Source organism: Mchenga conophoros, linkage group LG7, assembly GCF_057382185.1.
Source record: "Mchenga conophoros isolate Kocher_MC1m ecotype Shallow Benthic linkage group LG7, M_conophoros_male_GT1.1, whole genome shotgun sequence".
In the NCBI taxonomy this organism is placed as follows: Eukaryota; Metazoa; Chordata; class Actinopteri; order Cichliformes; family Cichlidae; genus Mchenga; species Mchenga conophoros.
In genome coordinates, this window is record NC_140532.1 from 45,919,514 (window position 1) to 45,940,953 (window position 21,440).

At 41.0% G+C, this 21,440-nt stretch overlaps 1 protein-coding gene across 5 annotated transcripts in view; it reads right to left on the reverse strand.

The window, feature by feature from the left end:
- The window catches only part of LOC146570886 (mediator of RNA polymerase II transcription subunit 13-like), an 88,856-nt gene that overhangs the window by 26,050 nt on the left and 41,366 nt on the right, over positions 1–21,440 (reverse strand). For all 5 annotated transcript variants that reach the window (XM_085279667.1, XM_085279664.1, XM_085279665.1 and 2 more), the window contains 2 exons: positions 6,888–6,972; positions 4,109–4,192 (listed from right to left, as the gene is read on the reverse strand). In XM_085279667.1, coding sequence (XP_085135793.1) covers positions 4,109–4,192; positions 6,888–6,972 — 169 coding nt within the window. The remainder of the gene's footprint in view (positions 1–4,108; positions 4,193–6,887; positions 6,973–21,440) is intronic.

The following is a 21,440-nucleotide window of genomic DNA, read 5'->3' on the forward strand; positions in this document are numbered from 1 at the left end:
AGATCTGCAGGGGTTTTTAGGACTCACACTGTCAAGTGTGGGGCAACAGTGCAATTGTGGGAACAAGGGATAGTTTGTGTGTGTGTGGAGAATGAGGGAGGGGGGAGGCTGTGTGCTGGAAGTGAGCTGTGGAGATATGTGGCAAGTGCAGGTACAAAATGTACAGACATCTATAAAACACTTGTATTTGTTTGTGTGAGCGTTCAAGTACATTCCTCTCCGTCTCCGTCTCTGTCGTCCCTCGCAGGACTTGTAATAATTCACAGAAAGAACAAGTCAGGATTGGCATAGCAGGGGGGCGTACCAGCTGACAACATATTCAAACAGAGCTGTCGAACTCAAGAGGAATTACATGATGTGCAAAAGTCACACACACGCAAACACAAAAAAAGCACGGCACATGTTCATACGCCAAATGTGTATGAATGTCCACTTACAGTAGGACACACGTAACAGCGTCTTCACACCGCCCTACTGCCCACATATAATTTAATTAATCTCCAATAACGAGATATGTGATCACTGCTAGCTCTACTTACTAAGATGTACTGTTTGCAGTGGGTTGTTGATTTGTTGTATACTTGTACGTCATTTGTATATTGTGCAGTTTTATGGTGCCATCATGGGGTCTACAGAGATAAATTTATAGTTTTGCTAAAATTGGGCATCTTACATTAATATGCAAAAGTCTTGCGCAAACCGTGATTTATTTATATTCTTGTAAAGTGCTCTCCATGCTTTCTTTGGACACTCATTTGACTCATTATCGCTTGAGTTCTTGTACACGGCCATTTCTAGAGGAATGTGTTTTGTTTGTGTTGTTTGCTCGTCAGTCTTTGACTCATGAATCATTTAAGCATAAAACAAACACCTAACGCAAGAACGGAGTCAGAATCAGAATTACGTTTTAACGCCAAGTTTGCCTGGTACAGAACACCGGTACAGAAATAGAATATAGTGTTGAAGAGTGTCTACACATAACCCATTTTGAATTGTATCTATTGTATTATTTGTATTTTAATAGTACATTTGTATTTTTCTATACAAATGAATAGAAAAATACAAATGGGATCCACTTTGTTAGAATACAAAGTGAATCCCAAAGAGCAACTCGCTGAAAATTATGCAAATCTTGGCATGGTGTGGAGTGTATTCTTAAAAAATTTGCGGAAACTGGAAATGTGAAGGATAAAAGAGGAAACAGCTGGACTGAAAAACTGTCTGCGGCAGATGAACAGAATCTGAAAGTCATGTCCTTAGGAAACAGGAATAAAAATCCAGCAAAGACCTGACACGGTACTTGAGAAATGCACCTGACCCTTCAGTTGATCCATCTACTGTTCACTTAAGCCTCATCAGAGATGATCGCAATGAAAGGGTGTCTGTCAAGAAGCCACTCTTAAGGAAGGGAAACAGGAAGAAAAGGCTGGCGTTTACCAAATTACACGAGAAATGGATTAAAAATCAGCGGCAACAGGTCTTTTCACATTTTCCAAGATCAAAACTTTTGCACAGTAAATATGGTTTATACTGAAATCCACTCACATGAACTGTCCCTGAAAAAAATTTTTTTTTAAATTTACCACATCATTACTTTGTAGTCGCTCTTTTACCAGAACAAATGCAAACGTATAGCATTTGTAAAAAACAGCTGTTACCAGATGTTTCAAATTATTACAAAGTCACACATCAAAGGCCCTGACTGGACTGGAGGATAATAGCATTTGTTGGGGGGTTTCTTGTTTACAGCAAGCCATAACACATCACCAGTATAACACATGACCTCAAAAAAAGAGGAAGAAGAAAATGTTAAGAATCTATTGCCGAAGCTGCATGCCGTTATAGCTGGACTCTTCTGCCCTGAATGCATTACCCCATTGGGGTTAAACAGGCCCTTGGAAAGCAAACATCCCCTCTGAAACAAACCTGTACTACTTCCAAACATTTGAACCAGAGGCAGCAAAAGGTTTGCTACACAGTATCAAAGTATCTGATAGTACGATGGAGCCAAGTTATATGATCGTGGAGCTCAAGCATGGCCATTCATACTTCATTAAAATGATGAACCAATAAAGAAACAATTGAAGGACGAAAATGTTGCTGTTTTTTTTTCCTTTTTGGTTTTGTTTTTCCAGCTGAAAGTTCTGAAAACAGACATTTCTCTGTTAGTTAGCAAAATCTTTCTGTTTTATAATTACAAGACAGCCTGGCCAATCAGCTACCAGAACGTTTTCTGTAATTTTACACATTTATTTCTTACAATTTAAGCCCAAACAGACTTCTATTATTAATTACAGCAGAATTTATTTATCACATATAAAAATCGAGCAGCATTATTGAAATTGCACTTCTTTTCTTATATTAATGCATCTCAGGGATTAAATGTGTCAATAAACTTCTTTACACTGACAGAAATGGGGGATTTCAGCGCTCTGGCACATGTGAGATCAAAGAGAGCTTTATGTGCACATGATGTACAAAGAGCTTGGCATCCCTGACTTAATGTTTCTATTTCTATTTCATTTATAGTTTTTGTTTTCAATTCACTTTAGTTCATTGTCCCTCAGTTCCTATAAAAGTTACTGCTACTTTAGAGTCTTCCCCCTCCTCCATGCACCTCAGAAGCTGCGCCAGAAACTACTCCTGAGCCAACACAAGCCGCCAGAGCTTCAGTGCTCATTCTAATATGTTATTTATATGCATTTTTAAAAAATATTAGAGGGACGAGCTTGTTATAGAAGTTAAGAGGTTTTATCTTCATATGCACAGTGGAAATATACACAGCAACCTACACTGGGAAAATTGTATTTCGCCGATCTCTCCCTTCACAGAAAAAAATTCTAAAAATTCTAATGAAAATAAAAAATAAATAAACTTTGGAAAAGAAAGTGGAAGTCATACATGTGCAAACAACGAAAAGAGTTCAAAAGACCTGCGTTTGAAAAACTGAACTGTACCTCAACTTTGTGCAAGTGTGCAAACACATCTGTATAAATCAGTGGAGCAGCAGATAGCAACAGTCACAGTAATACTCAGCAGTCTCATTCAGGAGTCTGATGGCAGTGTCACAAGCATTCACATTCTCTCCATCTTCATAAAATCAGTCAGCGAAAAAATCAAAACATCCACATTCTGAATTATATCTGATTCCTCCATTACTTTATCACCGATACATACAGTACGTTCTACCGGGAGTGCTTTTTGGTACAAAGATGTCACCGTCGCGTCAAGCTTTCTCGCAGTGTTTCACAGATATATGCAATACAAGTGACACACACTCCTCGAGATGTCACGCGGCATGCCTCGCTGAGAGGCTTCCACCTGCTCTAAACAGCTAAACCCAAGTTTGCCTCAGCACATCACAGCAGAGTGCACTCGTGTCAGCAACTTTCTACAGGAAGAGTTTCCTGTGCATTTGTTCCTTTGCGCTACGTTTGAATGACAATGCAATTTACAACTTAACAATGTCCAAATATATTATATAAACGCATGCATGATTTGTGCGTGTGTGTGCTCGTGTGTGTGTTTGCTGCAGCTACGCAATATAAAGCAGATTTCCAAAAGGAGCTGTTTGACAAAGCCACTTATTTATCCACTCAGCGTTTGAGCTCTGCTATGTTAGAAATGTAAAGAATGGTGCCTCCTCACCAGCAGGAAAAGCTGAAGTGGGCTGACCGAGCTGTGTGAGGGAAGTGTAATGGCTGCAGCAACAAGTTGAACTACTGCCATCACACCCACCCCTCTTTTTACTCTGTTTCAGTCTCAGTGACTGTCTCCCACACTGCCTACACAGCGTGATCCACAACCCTTCCCTCACCCTGGGAGCGAGAGAGAGGGGGAGCTGTGAGAACTCAGCTATGCTCTCACCTTCCAACACTGCTCTAGTTTTTAATAGTCTCCCACCATGGGCCAGCTGCTGAAACATCAAGGACAGACGACACTACAAAGTCTGACACAGCTATTCGCACAGCCAAGCTGTGTCACGCTTTGCAAACATGCATTTCTCAGAGTCAAACATACATGAAAGAGGAAAAAAGAAGAAGAAATCCTATTAAAAGTAACCAAATGAGACGTGTGCATGCACTTTTGTGCCAAGTGTTCGACTTACGTGTTGCCTAAAGACTTCTCCTCCAGCTCGTGCGGCTTGAAGAACCATTTTCCAATCCTCACGAACCCCTTATCCGTCAAACATCTGCAGCGATGAGCAAGAGAGGACAAGAGAGTAAGAGAGCCGTCAGTTTTCTCTCATCATCAGCAAGCAAGTGATTGATTAACTGCAACATCTGAATAGCATTGTGCGCTTCAATCAAAGCATCAAGTAACAAATAATATTGTTGTAAAGCTGAAAGAGTTTTTGAGTTTGTAAAAGTGATGTTCAGAATGAACTTTAAGGCAGCTGCATGATAGCGTGCAATTTCAATCATTTTCAGCCGAATAGTTTCACAGTTACAATTATTAAAAAAAAGTTATAATTAGCCAAAAAATGACCTTGCAAAATTTGTATTAGCGTTCTAATCTTCCTGTATTGAGCCATTTTACTTTGGCTCTTTGCTTCTCAGAACTATCTACTATTTTACTTATTACTAGTAATGCTGATATGTAGTTTGCAAGTGCACAGGGGAAGGAAGAGTAATTTTCTGCTAATCTGTTTCCCCAACGTGCTTTGCACTTTTGCACATGGCTTGCCAAAACCACTTCTTTCATCTGAACAAAATATGATCACATCAAAGTTCAGTTCAGTCATCACGCTCCCTGTTTGGCTGTGCAACCAGCTCTTTTAGAAGTTTTTGACTCGTCTCTCTGTGCAGGTGCCAGTGAATCCCCCGCTGAAATCTCTGACCTGGGTTAAGGAATTACAGTGATTTCAAGTCCACCTCACTCACCCAGACTCAGCTATCCAAAACTTTCAGTCTCCAGCTGTACCATCTTTGGTGCATTCTGATTAATACATTTTCTCATCTGATCGTGCCTTTCCATTACATATAAGCTATTTCTGAGTTTTACAACAATATTCATAAGGAACAGATTACTATAATGACTGTAGGGTATGTATGTCTCTTTTCTCTTCCTAGATTTATTAATCAATCTGGATGAAACTTGCTACATAAACTGGCTGGGGTACCAGGACCATCAACATCTATACAGCTTTTGGGAATTATATTTATAACACTGACATCCTCACAAATTATGCATAATTTATGTAGTTACTGATCTCAAAATGAACTGTATCAACATTGCATCTGTGTGTATGTTGTTGTTTGTAAATGCATTTTGGCAAACTAATTCTTGACTGAATTGTGTTCTCACGTCACGTCATCGCCATCGCATACAACTGCATGCTAAAATGTAAAATGAGGCCTTGCCTTTTTTTCCTTTAAATGTGGGGAGTTGATATTTTTCTCTCATTTCCCTTAACTCTATCTTGACACCGCTGTGTTACCAGTATCTCAATTTACCTGCAACAGTGACTGCCAAAAGCTGTGCAGGAGAAAAACAGCAGGAAAAACCCCCAAACACACTTTTAGCTTTTTTTTAATCATCTGGCAAACAAATCACTTATGATTACGCTGTACAGAGTGTCGCTATTGCATTTTATTTATGATCATATTTTCTGATTCTGCCCACTGCGTTGTCTTTATTGGAGCCAACCAATACATTCATCTTCCAGTAGATCAAGGGTATGAGGATCATTTATGGTAATAAATAACAATAAAATAGCATCCATCCATTTGAGAGTCGGGATATAAATTTAAATCTATAAATCTGGTGGTTGATGTCACACTTTGATTCTTTATTCAGCAAAACGTCTTTACTGTGATTGGCCGGTTTCCTTGTGACGCTCTGTCTCTCATCCCAACTTGACGAGCAGCACAACAGAGTTATTGTAGCATCTTAACTTTTTCATTAACTTTAGCAAAAGTTATATTTCTGTCTTTATGCTATTCAATCCTTTAAATTAAAAAAAAACTGCTTGTAAAAGAAAAAAACTGAATAGTTTTTGATGACAATAATCATAATTAAAATCAGAGCTATAATATCGGCAGCCTGAGACAGAGGTCAGCTTGATCTGCAGAATATAAAAGAGAAAGTGGAACTGATACCTTTAGTGTTGAAACAGTGAGCTATTTAAGGAGTTAGCTTCAAGGTAATAGGAAGGTTATTTCAGCATGCCCCCTATGATGATCACTGATGCTTCACTTAATAGAGAGCAAATATGTGCTGCTTCATTTAACAGATGGCTCTGACTCAGAAAGGAGAGCTTTGGGTACTTGAGCAAGTGATTCAGCACTCAGTTTATAATTCCATTAAGGTGAAGCTCATGCAGGAAAACTAACACGCTCTGTCACTTTGACTTAAAGTTGTTGTTTTTTATTTGTTTGTTTGGTGACTTTCACAATTCAATTCCCAAAACAGGAAGAAATACACCCCTATTTTGCATTTAGAAGTCACTGTGTAAATATTTAGGAAATGGGAATCTGAGGACATATTGCACTATTATTTTACCCCTATCGCTTTGTTGTTGCACCTTTGAGCTGGGTGCAAAGGTAATAAAAAAATCTAATCTACATGTGTGTAAAAGGCTGAGCTGGCATGAAGCGACGCTGCTGTGTCAGACGTGAAGCCCTTCTGTGTAAACTCTGGTGGCATTACACCAGCTCGCTGTGGTTCAGCGTAAACAAGCAAAGGCGCCATAAAGCGGGGTCTCCGTGGACACCAGCATGGTGAAATCTCTGTGTTAAACAGGACTGCTCATTATTTGCCTCAACAGGCTACACTTATGGGTGCCACAGTGGAGTTATCCAGCAGTACGCTTGTTGTTAGACACCATTTATTTACATTTGTTTACAGCTCTCGCGGTGGACTGGAGAAAGCGCTGATGGTTTTACCTTTCCAGCAGGTTGTGTATGGCCTTGAACAGAAGGGTTCTGCACTCGTAGGAAAGCCCACACTCCCACAGGCCCTCCTCACCAACTGAAAGAAAAGGAAACAAAGACATTTGTCAAGATTTTTTTTCTTTTTTTTTTTACTCTTTTGTTAATGAAAATTTGTAGTTGTATCAATCAACCAGCCATGGAGCGACATCCACCAATTTCCAGCATGCTTAGCCCTAACCAGTCACAGGCCTAGCTTGCAACTAGCACATCTTTTGCTCATTTGCCTCAGCTCTATCTTGGCACCGCTGTGTTACCCAAATCTCAACTCACCTACAATAGCAACTGCCAACAAGTGTGTAAAACTGCAGTAAACCACCCCCCCATCCCCAACGCACACTTTTAGCCTTCAAACTATTCACTCATGATTACCTTGTACATTATTATTTATTATTTATAGCCATTTTTTCGGATGCTTTGCTCTGCTGTGTCCTTATCAGAACCAGTCAATGCCCTAATCTTCAAATAGATCAACGATATAGAGGTAATATGTTCAATTACGAGCCACATGCTAACATGCTGTTAGTGGGGAAGCTGCTCGCTGTTGATAACAACAAACCCAATCAGACACTTAAAATCACCCTCATCTGACTGATCTGGACATTATAAAGAAGCTAATAAAGACAAAGTACAATAAAGCAAAGTGATTAAAGCTACCCAGAGCCTCGGTATGAGCATCAAAGCTGGTGAAGCTATAAACATAGTGAGAGATTATGTACACTTGACACTTGTTTTGTTATCTAAATCTGTTGCACCTCTATTTGCTCGATGTAAGGTAAAATCTCTCAAGCAAAGGCGCGTGAGCAGCAACCCATTTTCAGTTCATTTCTTTTTCCAGTAGCAGACTACTTAACTGTATATAAATGTATTCAGTTGTGTAAGTGAATAAGTTTTGCAGTTACAGGCGTATGCATGGAAAAAATCAGAATTTGGTTTGTATATGCTGTCAGTCATAGTCATTAGAAAGAAAAATCAGTATGAGGAGGTCACACAAAAGATCCGAAACTGGAATCAGCCAAGAAAATTGTGATGTGGCAGCCGTGAATCGGTGCATCTCTAATGAGAAAGTATTACATTACTGTTATCTCAGTAAGTAACGTCATTCACTGTGACAGTAGGACATCTGCACACGCCACCTTGACAATAATAAACAGCACATGGTCAACACGTTAATGAAATTTTGTTTATGGATAACTCTGTCAAAACATGCTGCATGTGCTGATGAGATAATTTACACATCATATTTAAAATCAAGATGATGCCCGTGTGTGTGTGTGTGTGTGTGTGTGTGTGTGTGTGTGTGTGTGTGTGTGTGTGTGTGTGTGTGTGTGTGTGTGTGTGTGTGTGAAGACAGAGAGTTTCCTCGGCTGTACAGCTGTCACATTGGCTGCAACGACGGCCCAGTCAAACCCCATGCAGTTGTCAGCCCCTGTTAGCCTGAGAGTGAGAGCATGCCTGTATCTATAAAGGCTGACACACAGGCTTCACCCTGCTCAGGTTTTTACATGAATAAAGAGTTTTAACTCAATTCACTTTTCCTTTAAAAACATGTCTGAAGACAAATTAAATCAAGTTTGTCTAAGCAGTTGGGTCTGCAGTATGCTGTGAACAATCCTTCTGCCTCCTGATTTCTTTACCCCCCACTCCGGCTCCCACCCAAAACCTACCCTGGCACCAACCCCCACTGCCTTCCTCCCAAAAAAAAAAAAAAAAAAAAAAAAAAGGAGACACACTCTCACACACACACTGACAAATGCACACACAGCGGCCAGTTAACAGTGTTTCTCTTTGTTCTTTGCCATATACCTGCAGGGCTGCTGGAAGAACTGGAGGATTGTGGGTGGGTGTTGTGTTTGCTTATAGGGTGGTGGCAAACAAACCAAGCATCACAGAAATACACAAGGAAAAAAAAAAAAGGAATGAGAGACAGAAGCAGAGGCAGATCGCCGGGGGGATGGGTGGCACAAACCCCAGAAGAGGTTTCCTCTTTCTCTCCTCTGTCTCCTTTTTATCTCCTCCCTGATTTTCTCTTTCTTTCTTTTTTCGCCGTGTCTGTCTTTCTCCATTTCTGTTGCTTTGTTGATATTTCCCTCCTATTTTTTTCTTCTTCTTCTTCTCCATACCAGAGTGAATGAAATTTCCTTACTCGCCAGAATTACCCTGTAACCATGGAAACGCTGGCGGTGAGAGCATGGCGCCCTGGCATTCAATTTCAACACTGGTCCCTCCCACCCCTCACCCCTCCTCCTCCTCCTTCTCCTCCTTTTCTCTGTTCTATTGCTTCCAACACCCCTCCACCGTGCCCCCGCGTCCCCCCCACCCTTTCCGCCCTCCCACCCACCCACCCCTCATTTACTCCTGCTTCAGGGCTCAGACAGGAAGCTCGCTCATGCCAGCTCTTCTACAGAGGAGAGAGAGAGAGCGAACACCATGAGCAGAATGCCAAGTCTCCACAAAATCCAGCTCATTAGCTCTCACTGTCTCTATATCTCCCCTTCTCTCTCCCGCTATTAAAAATCCCACAATTTTTTTACCTTCCCAAACTCTGGCAGTCCTGTACAACCCATCTTCATTTACTCTCCTCATGACCAGCTCCATAACACGCTCCTGACCCCTATTACTCCAGAACTATGTCACAGACTCCTCAGCCTCACATTTTCCAGCACTTCCACCCAAAAGTCAACAAACTGAGCCACCATCTAAAAGGAAACATTGCCACATTCGCTCCCCTAATGCATGTAATTTTGTAGCTAATAAAAGAGAAGAACGTGTGTAGCAAATCCCAACGGTAGCACCAGAGTACGCTTTAGATGCCAGAAAACACGCGATTCACACTGGACGCTCACGTTTATAGTGTAGTTGTCAAAGAGCCAGCTCACTGCGCCATATCAACACGAGGTGTGACAAATCACTGTTGCAGGGAAACAAGGTCAGGCATCCACACAAGCACGTGCACGCGCTATTAGTGTAAATATAGAAAAAATGGAGTGTGAAATAAACTAGCAGCGATATCAAAAAGGGGATGAAGAAAATACCATGAAACTGTCATTTCACCAACAGTCGGCTGATGACCATCACTACCTTTCCACTTTTAACTGCCTGTTTTATTGGAGGAGCAACACGGAAGGCCTGATGAAGAAGCACACTGTCAACGCTAAATGCACAGCTAAGTGCAATACAGCTTTACAGCATCATGATCAATCATTCATACCATCCCGAGCTACAGGGAACTGCATCACGCCTGAAAGATTTTAAAGGAGCTGGGTGCAATCGACCTCGGTCTCCATTAGATTAAACTGACTCATCAGTTTTTGTTTTACTAGGTCTGACTAATTAGCACTCAGTTTTTAAAGAAGCAGATGCAATTAAAAGCTGTTTTCACATTGATTTACATCTTACACTCACTTCAAATTTATGTCGAAGTTGAAAGACAGTAAAGAAAAATGAGGGGAAACAACTGCAAAAAAAGAGTGTGTGTGCAATCTACCTAAGTAAACAGCAATAATTGAAATGATATGTTTAATGATATGATATATCATGCATGCTTCAGGATCTCTTCCTTTTTCATTACGATGCAACCTTACAATAATAGAGAGAAAACCCCAACAATCAGATGACCCTCTATGAGCAAGCACTTGGTGACAGTGGAAGGAAAAACTCATTTTAACAGGAAGAAACCTCAGGGAGGGGCAACCATCAGCCGAGGGGGAAAGGAGGGAGACGAGACTAAGGCTGTGTGAGAGGAACAACGAGAAAGTATTTTTGCCAGAATCAAGGCTGACTTTTTTAAACCCTTAAATTCCAATGATGACGAACTGTAAGCTCCAATATAACGACATTCCCTAAACACTTCACCCGCAGATATCATACGACGTGAACAGCATAGCCAAAGTACAAGAACTGCCCATTTAAAGAAATGTAAACTCAACGCCACTGTTCATTTGGTCCCTAGCAACAGACGTGCCAAGTGTGAAGTAGAAAAGTGCACATAAACAAACAGCGATTCCTTCTTTTGTTAGTGCGATAAGAGATGAAAAATGGGAGTAAATTCTAACATCTGAGAAACTGGAGGAAAAAGTCAAAAATAAAAATCATGTGGAAAAATTACGCAATTAGCAAAGCAGCTGCTGTTAATCATGGCAATCAGTTGCTCAACTAATATCTTTATGAGCGCGTGCGTGGGTGCAAGTCTTTGTGTACATGCGTGTAACGTTAGGTAACATCCTCACAAATGCATGTTTATTTCACGCGGCCTTGCCACCCTCAATCCTCGTGCCACAATGCTCTTAACTGCTGCGCCACGTCAAACACAAACAAGCAGTGATGGAACTGGGTCGCCACTACCACTCTGAAAACTTCTCCCTCTCTTTTTCTCCATTCCACCCTCCGCATCTAACCCCAGCTTTCCACCTCCATCTGTCCATCAGTCCCTCTTTTTTTCGCTTTGTGTGCTCTCTCTCTCTCTCGCCTTCTCTTTCAGCTCCTCAGACTGTGTTGCCCTGGCACCACTAGAGGGACTGACCGCTCACTATAACTCTGAGCTAATAAACACAAAGACGGTATTGATCCGAAGTCTAGCGGTGACATCACGCTGCCTTTCATACGGTGACCTTTTTCCACGCTTGAAAAAGTAACACGTTACTGTAATCACATTACATTTTGTCTGCAATCTTTCAAATACTGTGGGTAAAGCACATTATGGTTAATACTGAGCTCTTTAATGATCCCTCATGCTTTGTGAAAAAACCATGTGAGCAACTCCGTGGCAAAGATGGGGCTAAAAATGGCAGAGCAATCTACAACTTTCTAAGGTTTGGAAATATGCTGTATAATTCAAATGTATTGTGCAAAGGGACCGAGAACGTGAAGGTTAAAGTGAAGAATGCTGGATACGCCCTTATTAGTATAGGGATTTGTGCTGATATGTAGACATAATTATTAGCACAAATGTCACTTGGCAATTATGTAACAATGCGTCTCGTGACGATGCAAAAGTAATGTAACGAGAAGTGTGGCAGATGACTTCCTCCAGCTGAATTACTTCATGAAAAGAAACAAAAGGTGAGGTCTAATACATGACTTTCTTAAGCATTGTTGTTTCTCCCCCTCCTGCTCTCTGTCTCGTTTTGGATCAATAGCACCAGCAGTTCTGCTGTCCACCGGTGTCTGTGCCGTGCGCACACTATGAGCTCTCACTGGGCAGCGCGTGTGTGTGTGTGTGTGTGTTTATGTGTGCAATTTCACACAAACCCCGCTGCCACTTTACTAATTAGCTGGCCCGCTGCATGTCTGAGCAGAGGTTGGTCTCTGTTTACTCTGTGTGTATGTGTGCAAGCATCTATGTGTGTGAGTCTGCAATGCTTGGGTATGCATGGCAACACAGTGTGTGTTTTCATTAATATGAAAGAAAAGAAACATTACAAGGCTGCACAGATGGGGAGAAAGTGAAACAGAAGAAGACGTGGCAAAGAGAGAAAAAGGGAGGAGGACGATAACGACACATCTCAGGAGAGGATAACAAATCTGCAAATGCGGGTTGGGGATGGAGGCGGTTTTCATAATTATCCCCCAAAAAATCTTTTATAACTGTTCCCATATTTACTGAGTTTTTTTTAATCACAGAGTAAAAACTTATAACTGTTTTACTACTCTTTTTGTAACTATTTAAACATTTTTATTAAAAGAAATAATTTGAACTTTAACTGAACTTCACCCATTCAGTGGACACTTCATTAGGTACAACTTTATTAGGTTTAACTGCTTATTAAGGCAAATACTTAATCAGCCAGTTACACGGCAGCAACACAGCACTTTTAGGCATGTAGACACGATGTCCTAATGACCTGCTGAAGGTCAAGGTGAGCATCAGAATGGGGAAGAAAGATTATTCAAGTGACTTTTAATTAGGTAATATTTGTTGGAGCCTGTCAGGCTGGTGTGGATATTTCAGAACTGCTCATTTTCCCACACAACCATCTCTTGAGTTTACAGAGAATGGACCAAAGTAGAGGAAATATCCAGTGGGTGGCAGCTTTTGGACAAAAACGCCGCGTTGATGGCTTGATGCCAGAGGTCACAGGATAATGACCAGACTGCATCGAGCTGATAGGAAGGTAACAGTAACTCCAATAACCACTTGCTACAAGGGATGTAGAAAAGCATACAATGTGTTGAATGTCAAAGCAGATGTTAGGAAACTGAAGCTACAATTCACACAGGCTCTTCGAAATTAGACAATAGAAGATTGTAAAAATATTGCTGAATCTCACGAGCCTTGAGTTTTGCTGTGACATTCAGATAGCAGGGTCAGAGTTTGGTATAAACAACATGAAAGCATGGATCCTTTTACGACCACAGCGTACCCTTCCAGCAGGATAAGGTTACCAAAAGACTAAGAATACTCAGAGTTGCATATAGCTGTAATTGAACACAGACAACATCTACAGCGTGTATGTAAATGTGCTGATGTCATGAAATGCTCACAGTACAGTTTACGACAATGCCTGGCAGTCACACACAAGAATAAGCGCTAACGCTTGATGAGGTCTAAAGATGTCACCCAGGAAAATTAAAAGGCTGTGAAAGCGGCCCATTTCAACATGCCTGCAGTGATCTTTTAGATCAGCACAAACACAAAGTTCAATTCTTTTTTATTCATGTATTGATCGGCACATTTAGCCCATGACGCTATCCCACTTCAATTTATTTTTCTCCCCTCTCCACATAAAGGGGAATATTCCAGCTAATAATGTGTGAGTTTGTGATATGACGCAGCAAACTTCTATCTTTTATATTTCTTATTTAATACTCACACAGACATCATAACAATAAAAAACAACAGTGTGCAGGGAGAAGCCAGATGCCCACAGGGGATTACTAACAGCGCTTTCCAGTACAGTAACAGTAGTTTGCTGTCTGTTTGCTGGCTGGCGAAATGGCACTGCTGCAGCATGAGCCAGAGTTTATGCAGCTTATACCCTAAGTATAGTCATAAACAAAGAAAGAGAACTGTCCATCACTGTTCTCCTCTTTTGGTCCACACTGCCAGAACGTGTGTTTTTTCTTAAGCTGGAGATGAAAACACAGTTCTTAATTTGTCAGTTAGGAGGTCACATCTGAGGCATCCAAACCTGCTACAGCTCACAGGTGAGGCGAAGCGAGAACCTGTTGCAGTATTGGAAACTTCTCTTGTTTGACTTTAGACATACTGGAATTTTTCTTGGGAGCAATTAGCATTGCTAATTCTTGGATAATTAAAATATTAAAGGGCCTTTTTTTTCCTCCACAGCTTGTCTGTTTTACATGGTCATTTTTCCCCCCTGCATGAGTTTGACATGGTGTGGCTGTCTTATGTAACAGCAGCTAGTTCTCTTCTCCGGCCTACTCTTTCTGGTTGTAGGTGTGCAAATGTGTTAAAATTAGCTGTACAATTTAGGTAGAAAGGAATCCTGCGTGCATTGCCTGGATAACTGGCTGAAAAGCAGTGCTATTTTTTTCACTGTCTTCAGTGACTACATGATGTGAATGACACACGAGAATAAGATGAGAGGAAATCAGTTAAACAAGCAGCAGCTGACATTAGTGGCACAAAGGCTCGGCGTCGTACGGTGCTTTCTTTTTATCCTTGTAATACTCACATTGGTGCTTTACTGTGAGATTTACACATTTTAAAAGTTATTATGTAATATGCTTGTAGGATCACAAGCTTCAAATCCAGCAGAGGTTGTTTAGATGTGAGGTAACAAACACAACAAGGATTTCTGAAATTAAAAGAAACTTGGTTTCTGTGCTTGCTGCTTGTTTGCAGTTGGGGTGCTTTAGAGATCAACACCAGGTTTCTACATTCATTCATACAGCTCACTATGTAACATTAAATTTTGTATCAACACACGCACAAAAAAGGAACATATTTCCTTTTCACCTGATTTCAGCTTCATACTGTGCCCTCAATCCCTCACACACTCTCATGATCCAGTGACACCGTTCTCCTAAACCCATTACCGACACCTGTCACTTCAATGCAACGGACCAGATCTCTAAAACACCCCGCTAACAATGCAGGATTCAGAAGGCGGTAAACAGGAAACACTGTGGGCTTTTGAATTTTACAGCTTGCAAATTGTTTACAACCTTTAAACTGCTGGCACAATGACTTCTGTTTCCCTTAATCCACCCTGGACAGTTTAGATTTACAACTTCTGGTTAAAGATTTAATTGTCAGCTGTGCGCTTATCATCATATTTCACTGAATACTGATTGTTTCCCATGAACCTTCAGGTGAAAATAAATTTTAACGACCTGAGGAGAAACACCTTTAGGAAACAGACAAAAAGAAAAGGAATGTACACATGGAAGGCACTCAGACCCAGGAGGTTCAGAGAGAGAGCGAGGGGGCAGCAGTGACAGCTAGGAGGAGGAGGAGGCTCTGAGAGAGTGAGGGGATGAGGAGATGGGGGAGAGAGAGATCTGGAATCAATTAGGTGACTGAGCTGAAGTTGCTTGCATAGCTGTGGTGGGGAGTCAGGCGGAGGGGAAAGAGAAGGGACCAGGGTGTGAGTGTTGTGCCATGAGTGAATGTGTCTATATAAACACAAGCTCAGTGCAGTATGCGCCCGCTCGTTTTGATTGGACGGCATATCTAACTATGCGTGTGAGCCTTTTTACCTGCTAGCCCTGACATCATCTCTTTAACCAGTAAAGTCAAGCCGCAGTAAAGCCCCTCGTCCGCTGAGCGCTCCGGAGCTAAGGTCAGAGTGGGTCACAAGAACGGATGGCTGGCACAGACCCAGGCCATGTCAACACAGCAGCTCTCACTATTCCCTTACGCAACTTCCCCTCGTTACTTCTGCGTGCACCAGATTCACACAGTGTATTCCTGCGCTGGCTCTGACACTGGGGGAATTTGACTCGACAAAGGAGGGAAAAAAACAGCAACACTGTGAACTTTGTAGTCCGTGTTGTTAAAGAAAAAAAAAAGAAAAGCCATGGTTTGTGAATGGTTAAACATATGCAGAGGATAAAGTGAAGTCACAACCTCAAGTAACGCCAATTGAGGTTTATTCACGTGATTTCAAAAGCATGTTGTGCAGCGTCACTGATGGCCGGATGTGAACCCTCTGAACGAGAAAAAAAAAGAAAATCTTTCTTAAGATTATTTTGCAAACCTTGGATCAAGGATAAAATGTCTTTTTTTATTTTTTAGGAATTTGGAGGAAAGGATTGCAAACTGTGACTCAGACATAATCACTTATATAATCATTACAAAATATGTATAAAAAAGTATGCCTTTTCTACTACACTAAACTAAAATAAAGCAAATCCTCACAATCACATATACTATAAACTTTTTCTGTCAATAAAAGCAAAATAAATTTAAAAAACACACTAGCGCTGTTTAAATTGGTCAAAAAGAGCCTAAGCTAGGTTGTTTGAACTTGGAGTATGATATGTATTACAGTATTAATATTTTCAAAATGTTACACAGCTACAGTTCAGCGTCTGGGGTGTTGGGATATGAAGTGCTTGTGTACATTAGGTCAGGAATAGATGGTGAAATGTTACAACTGCGGACTGAAGAAGGCTCGGAGAGCCTGGAGCACCTCCGCTGGCAAGCAAAAGGCATATTGATGAGAAGAAGAAAAGTTCAGAGAGCAGAAAGTAAGAAATGAAAGCACAAAATGTGAGGGTTACTGTGTGTGTGTTTGTTTGTTTGAAGGTTCAAAGTAGACAGTCAAGAAAGTCTGAGTGAAAATTCTCTGAGAAGTCAGCCTCAGTGTGAGCGGCACATTTTATATACTCAACAGGGGGCATGTCGGAAATGGGAAAGAAAAATAATATTAACAGAAACACAAAGAACATCTTTAAATTCACAAACTGCAACCGTACGCTAAAACTGAAAGACGCCAGCTGCTGCAGCTCAGATTTTCTCATCAGCTCAACAAAACAGACTCCAACACATCACTCATTCAAAGTTAACCGGCGATCGGTTTCTTATGCATGTTTCTACATTTGTCGGCTTCTTGACTTTTTTTTTTTCATTTATTTTTAATTCAGTAAACAAATGTGGCGCATACTGTAAGCTTCTTGATTTATTTATCATCTCACCAGTCAGCCTGGCGCTAATTTGAAGCGATGCTGTGCATGATTCTGCAGCTTTTAATCGGGAAGAGCTTGTCGACACCATAATTTATAATTTACGGGATATTTACCGTATTAATGTAGAGTCAATGGTGCAATCAGAGTGACTGAAGAGGACTAAGCCCAGGCTATTATGTCAACAAAAAGAACAATATAAGATTTATCACTTTATCTCTAATATAACCTGCTAGAAAAAAAATTGGGGTGTAGATGTGCGTTTATAGGTTTAGTGCGTTTGTTGGTATAGAGGACAGAATCAGGGGAAAAGACTGAAACACAGGCAGGAAATAGGAGATACGGAGCTGAAAAAAAAGCGCGGTATGTAAAATGCACTTGTGTTGGTGTGTGCATACACACGCTGGCCTCTTGCCAACCCTGACAATCAAAAAAAAGAAAAAAGAGCCAAGTCTGCAGAGAAAAGCCAACAGATTTATCCCACACCCTTATGTAATTTGACAGTCACTTAGTTCTCTCAAACCAGTACAACACACACACACAAATCAACGGTACACACTAATCTTTTGATGTCTAGGATGCAGACGATGGATGGATGGATGGATGCTAAGCACTAAGTGTCAAGTGTTGTCCCATAAGTCAGTGGGAAATATATAAATGAATGAACGGGATGTGGCGTCTCAACTATTTGTCACGCGCTGCAGTGAAAACACATTTTGTCTCTGTGGACACACATAATGACAATTAGCCTGTTAGGTTTTAGCACAGAATTAAAAGCAAAAAAATAATAATGGAATTGAAAATGAATCAAATCTGCGCGCGTCAGTGTCTCTGCTGAACCGCATTAAACGGCTATTAATCAAGACAGATAAACGCCTCAAGCGTCTGGATTATTCCTGTATTGACTCACAGATCTTTCATCTGCATTTCTCTAAACCTGAATGTTTACCATCAAAACTGGCCTGTTTGAGTTAGCACTTTTACACGATGTCTCTTGCATTCCTTTAAATATCCTACTGCATAAAGAGCAACGCACGGTAACTCAAGAAACTGTGTATTCAAATGAGAGGTGTTTGTACACGTAGCTCACTGTGAAGTCTTTACTCAGGGATAATTATTAGCCAAGCATATTATTACACTAATGTGTATTCCCTTCACAATTTCAAGTTTATGGACTTCAGACTGCTGCATGAATAAACTGTCAATCATCTCATCCATGCTTGCCGTCTAATGCATCCTCTAAGAATTAATCCTATTTGGCTGAATACACAGGAAGCAATAGCAACTCTTTCTATCAGCAGGCAGAGCTGAATGCGGTGTTGATGCCTCATATTTACAGTTTGCTCTTCATATAAGCAGATGCTGATGAGCTATTGCACTGTTGGTCTGTGTGACTGTAGCGTTTACACCTAGATTTATGCCTGCTAGCGTTAAATAAAAGCATATAAATGCATAAAAGATACACAGTTCCACAAAAAAAGATTAAATTAAATACCGACATGAGAAGTGGACAGGGCAGAGTGTTAAAGGGGCTGCTTATAATGTTCAGCCTTCAAAGAATTATGACCTTCCTTTGCGGTTGCTCTCAGCTTTACAAAGCTGAAGCTGCACAAAGCTGCAGAAGTGGGCATGGATGTTGGACTGACAGGTCCTGAAGGTTACAAAGACAGTCGAATATATCCCCCTGCAACATCGCGTCAGAGAGCGAGTAGTATTCTGGCAGGTTCAGTGTCCAGAAAACCAATAAATAAATACCTAAAAAAACAACAAGTTAAAGGTTTGATAATAAATACATATTCAGCTCCTCAACAGAAAGCCTGCAGCAGTAATTGAAAAGCACACAACCAGATTACTAAAAAGCAGAGAGGCAAAAGTTTTGAAAGGCCTTTGAAAGTGGTTTCATTTTTTGCCTGTGCAAGACTCCACCCTCCACCACCCACCTCGCCCAGCTGCCACTGTTGTTGAGCTCCCATAATTTATTTATTTAGGTTATTAATTGTGGTGTCAATGGGAAAAGTTGTGGCAGCTCAAATACAGACAAACAAAGGTAGACTTCGAGTCTCCACACCTCTACTACCACATTTACTTGCTTAATTAAGTTTCTTCTTCTTCTTCTGCTAACCAACTAATCTTTGATAGCTGCCCCTGACGGCGAAGCATGCCTGCGCCTGTCCGTGCTTGTTTTAATCCACGCAATTAGGAGAAGGTGAGCTCGCTTTGGGCTCACAGGTTATGGTGTAAAAACCACACACAGCCTGTTCACACCATATCGGGGAAAAAGATATTGGCAAACAATCAAAAACAATTTGTCTGATGTCCACGGTTTCGCAGGAAGTGTTTGTGAAGTGGGACGCTGGAGAGTGACTGCAGCTGAAGGGGTATTTGTTTGTTGTCAGTAATGCCTTCTCAAGTGCATGAGGTCTGATATTTTGAGAGTTGCTCAGGTAGAGGGGAAGCACTGCCTTTTGATCCCCATTCATCCAGGGTGTATCTGCAGACTGTCAAAGTAATGTGTCAAGCGTCGAGCAGCTAGTTGTGCTGGGATTTGTATGAGTCAAGCATCGGTGCTACAGTAAAGAAAACAGTTTATCTTTTTGTTTTTTTGAGACGGCTGAGGATTAAACAGAAGTAGACTTTGAGTAATGTAGGCATAGTATCATGCAAGCAAGTGTTCATTTATAATGACTTAGTCTGGTGCACGGAAAATAAAGTGTGACAAGCATTTTAACTGATGCCTATTAAAATGAAACGCCGGCAGATTAAAATATAAGAGCATTTAATCTTTAGCACTCGCCAGAGTGGAGAAGGTAGCGATGTAAGAGGGACCATTTCTGTGTGTTGACCCTCAAGTTAAGCCACAGACACTTGAGCACCTCATTAGAAGTGAATGGGCTTCGAGGTGGGAGGCAGGGCAGCCATGGAGAGGCTCAGCGGGCCTCCACAGAGTTTCCTAACTGCCACTAGAGGGGAGGCGAGAGAGAAAGAGTTGGAGAGAGACAGAGACCGAAGCGCTGTCTCTTTCTCTCGAGGATGTTGGAGAAATGGACTGCTCCTCCTCCCTTTCCAGGGAGCATTCATTGCAGTATTTGTGCTGGTCCCTGTCTGGTCCACAGAGTTTAGGAACTTATGAGGAAATATTTCAGTGAAGTATTTTAAAGTACTCTCAGAGATCAATAGTTAGATGGTAAAAAAACAGCCCATCAGCAAATATGCCTGGTCTCTGAGATCATCACACCACTATTCATCAAACTGAATTAAACATCTCAGTGGAGCCACACGAGGGCTGCAGGGACAGAGATGCTCAAATGGGAGCCATCAGTTTACTCTAATGAGTGTCGGATACACAGGAATCAAGTCTTTATTCAGTTTTAACCATTTTCTTGCCTTCATTGCCAGGCACTGAGACGCCACCACTTATCAGCTATCTTAAGAACAGCAGCTTAATTTAGAGTTTGTTAAATATATATTGCAAGAAAAAATGACAGCATTTAATCAATAGCTTTCAAAGTGGATGTGGTTCATCATGGACATCGTCGCACTAAAATTACTGCAACCGTCAACTTTGCCTGAAATGGTTGTTCCAAAGACACCCATCTTTGAAATTACCGACCAAGTCCACGACCATTCGCCGTCAGCTCCCGCTGTCTTTACACAGATTTCGGTGATTCAAGATGATAATAAAAAGGCAATAAAATGAAGTCAGTCTGCTATCAGTTAGTAACTGCAACTACATGCAATTTGTTTCTCACAATATGACAATAAACTATCATAAATTGGCGGAAATCACAAATGTTGTTGTCTAAATACACCAAAATTCACATTAACTACTTAAGAGTCCACCCAGAAACTCATAAATCTGAAACAGAAATTCCTTCATAGCGATGTAGTTGCTGCAGGACAGCAATTTAACTACAATCAGTTGGCAACCAGTTCAGTTGAGTCCTCATCTACAAAGAGGCGCATCACAGATTGTACTCATCGGCACAGACTGGCTCACAGTGACTGCAACATGTTGGCAGTCGACCTTTAGATTTTAAATGAGATCAGAAATTATTTGCAAACCTTCACAAATCTGTCTGAAAGTGATTGCAATTTTATCCAAAACAGTTTAGATATCTTTGTAGAACGTACAACATAAACTATGTAAGCGGCCGATACCGTTGCCAGCATTCATGCTTATGTGTTTCACCTGGTGGTCGTGTCATGCAGTGCGAGGATTCCTCCCATGATCCTCTGCTCCTTGTTTTTGTCTTTTTTCTTTCACTTTTTTGTAAATTCACTCACATCACTTCTTTCAATCTCTGTCCAGGAAATAATGACATCTGCGAGTCCTTATATTGAGGCTAGGATTATGGTTCCTTATACAGAGGCTGACAATTATTGTGCACTTAATGATCCATTCAAAACTGCAGCGGA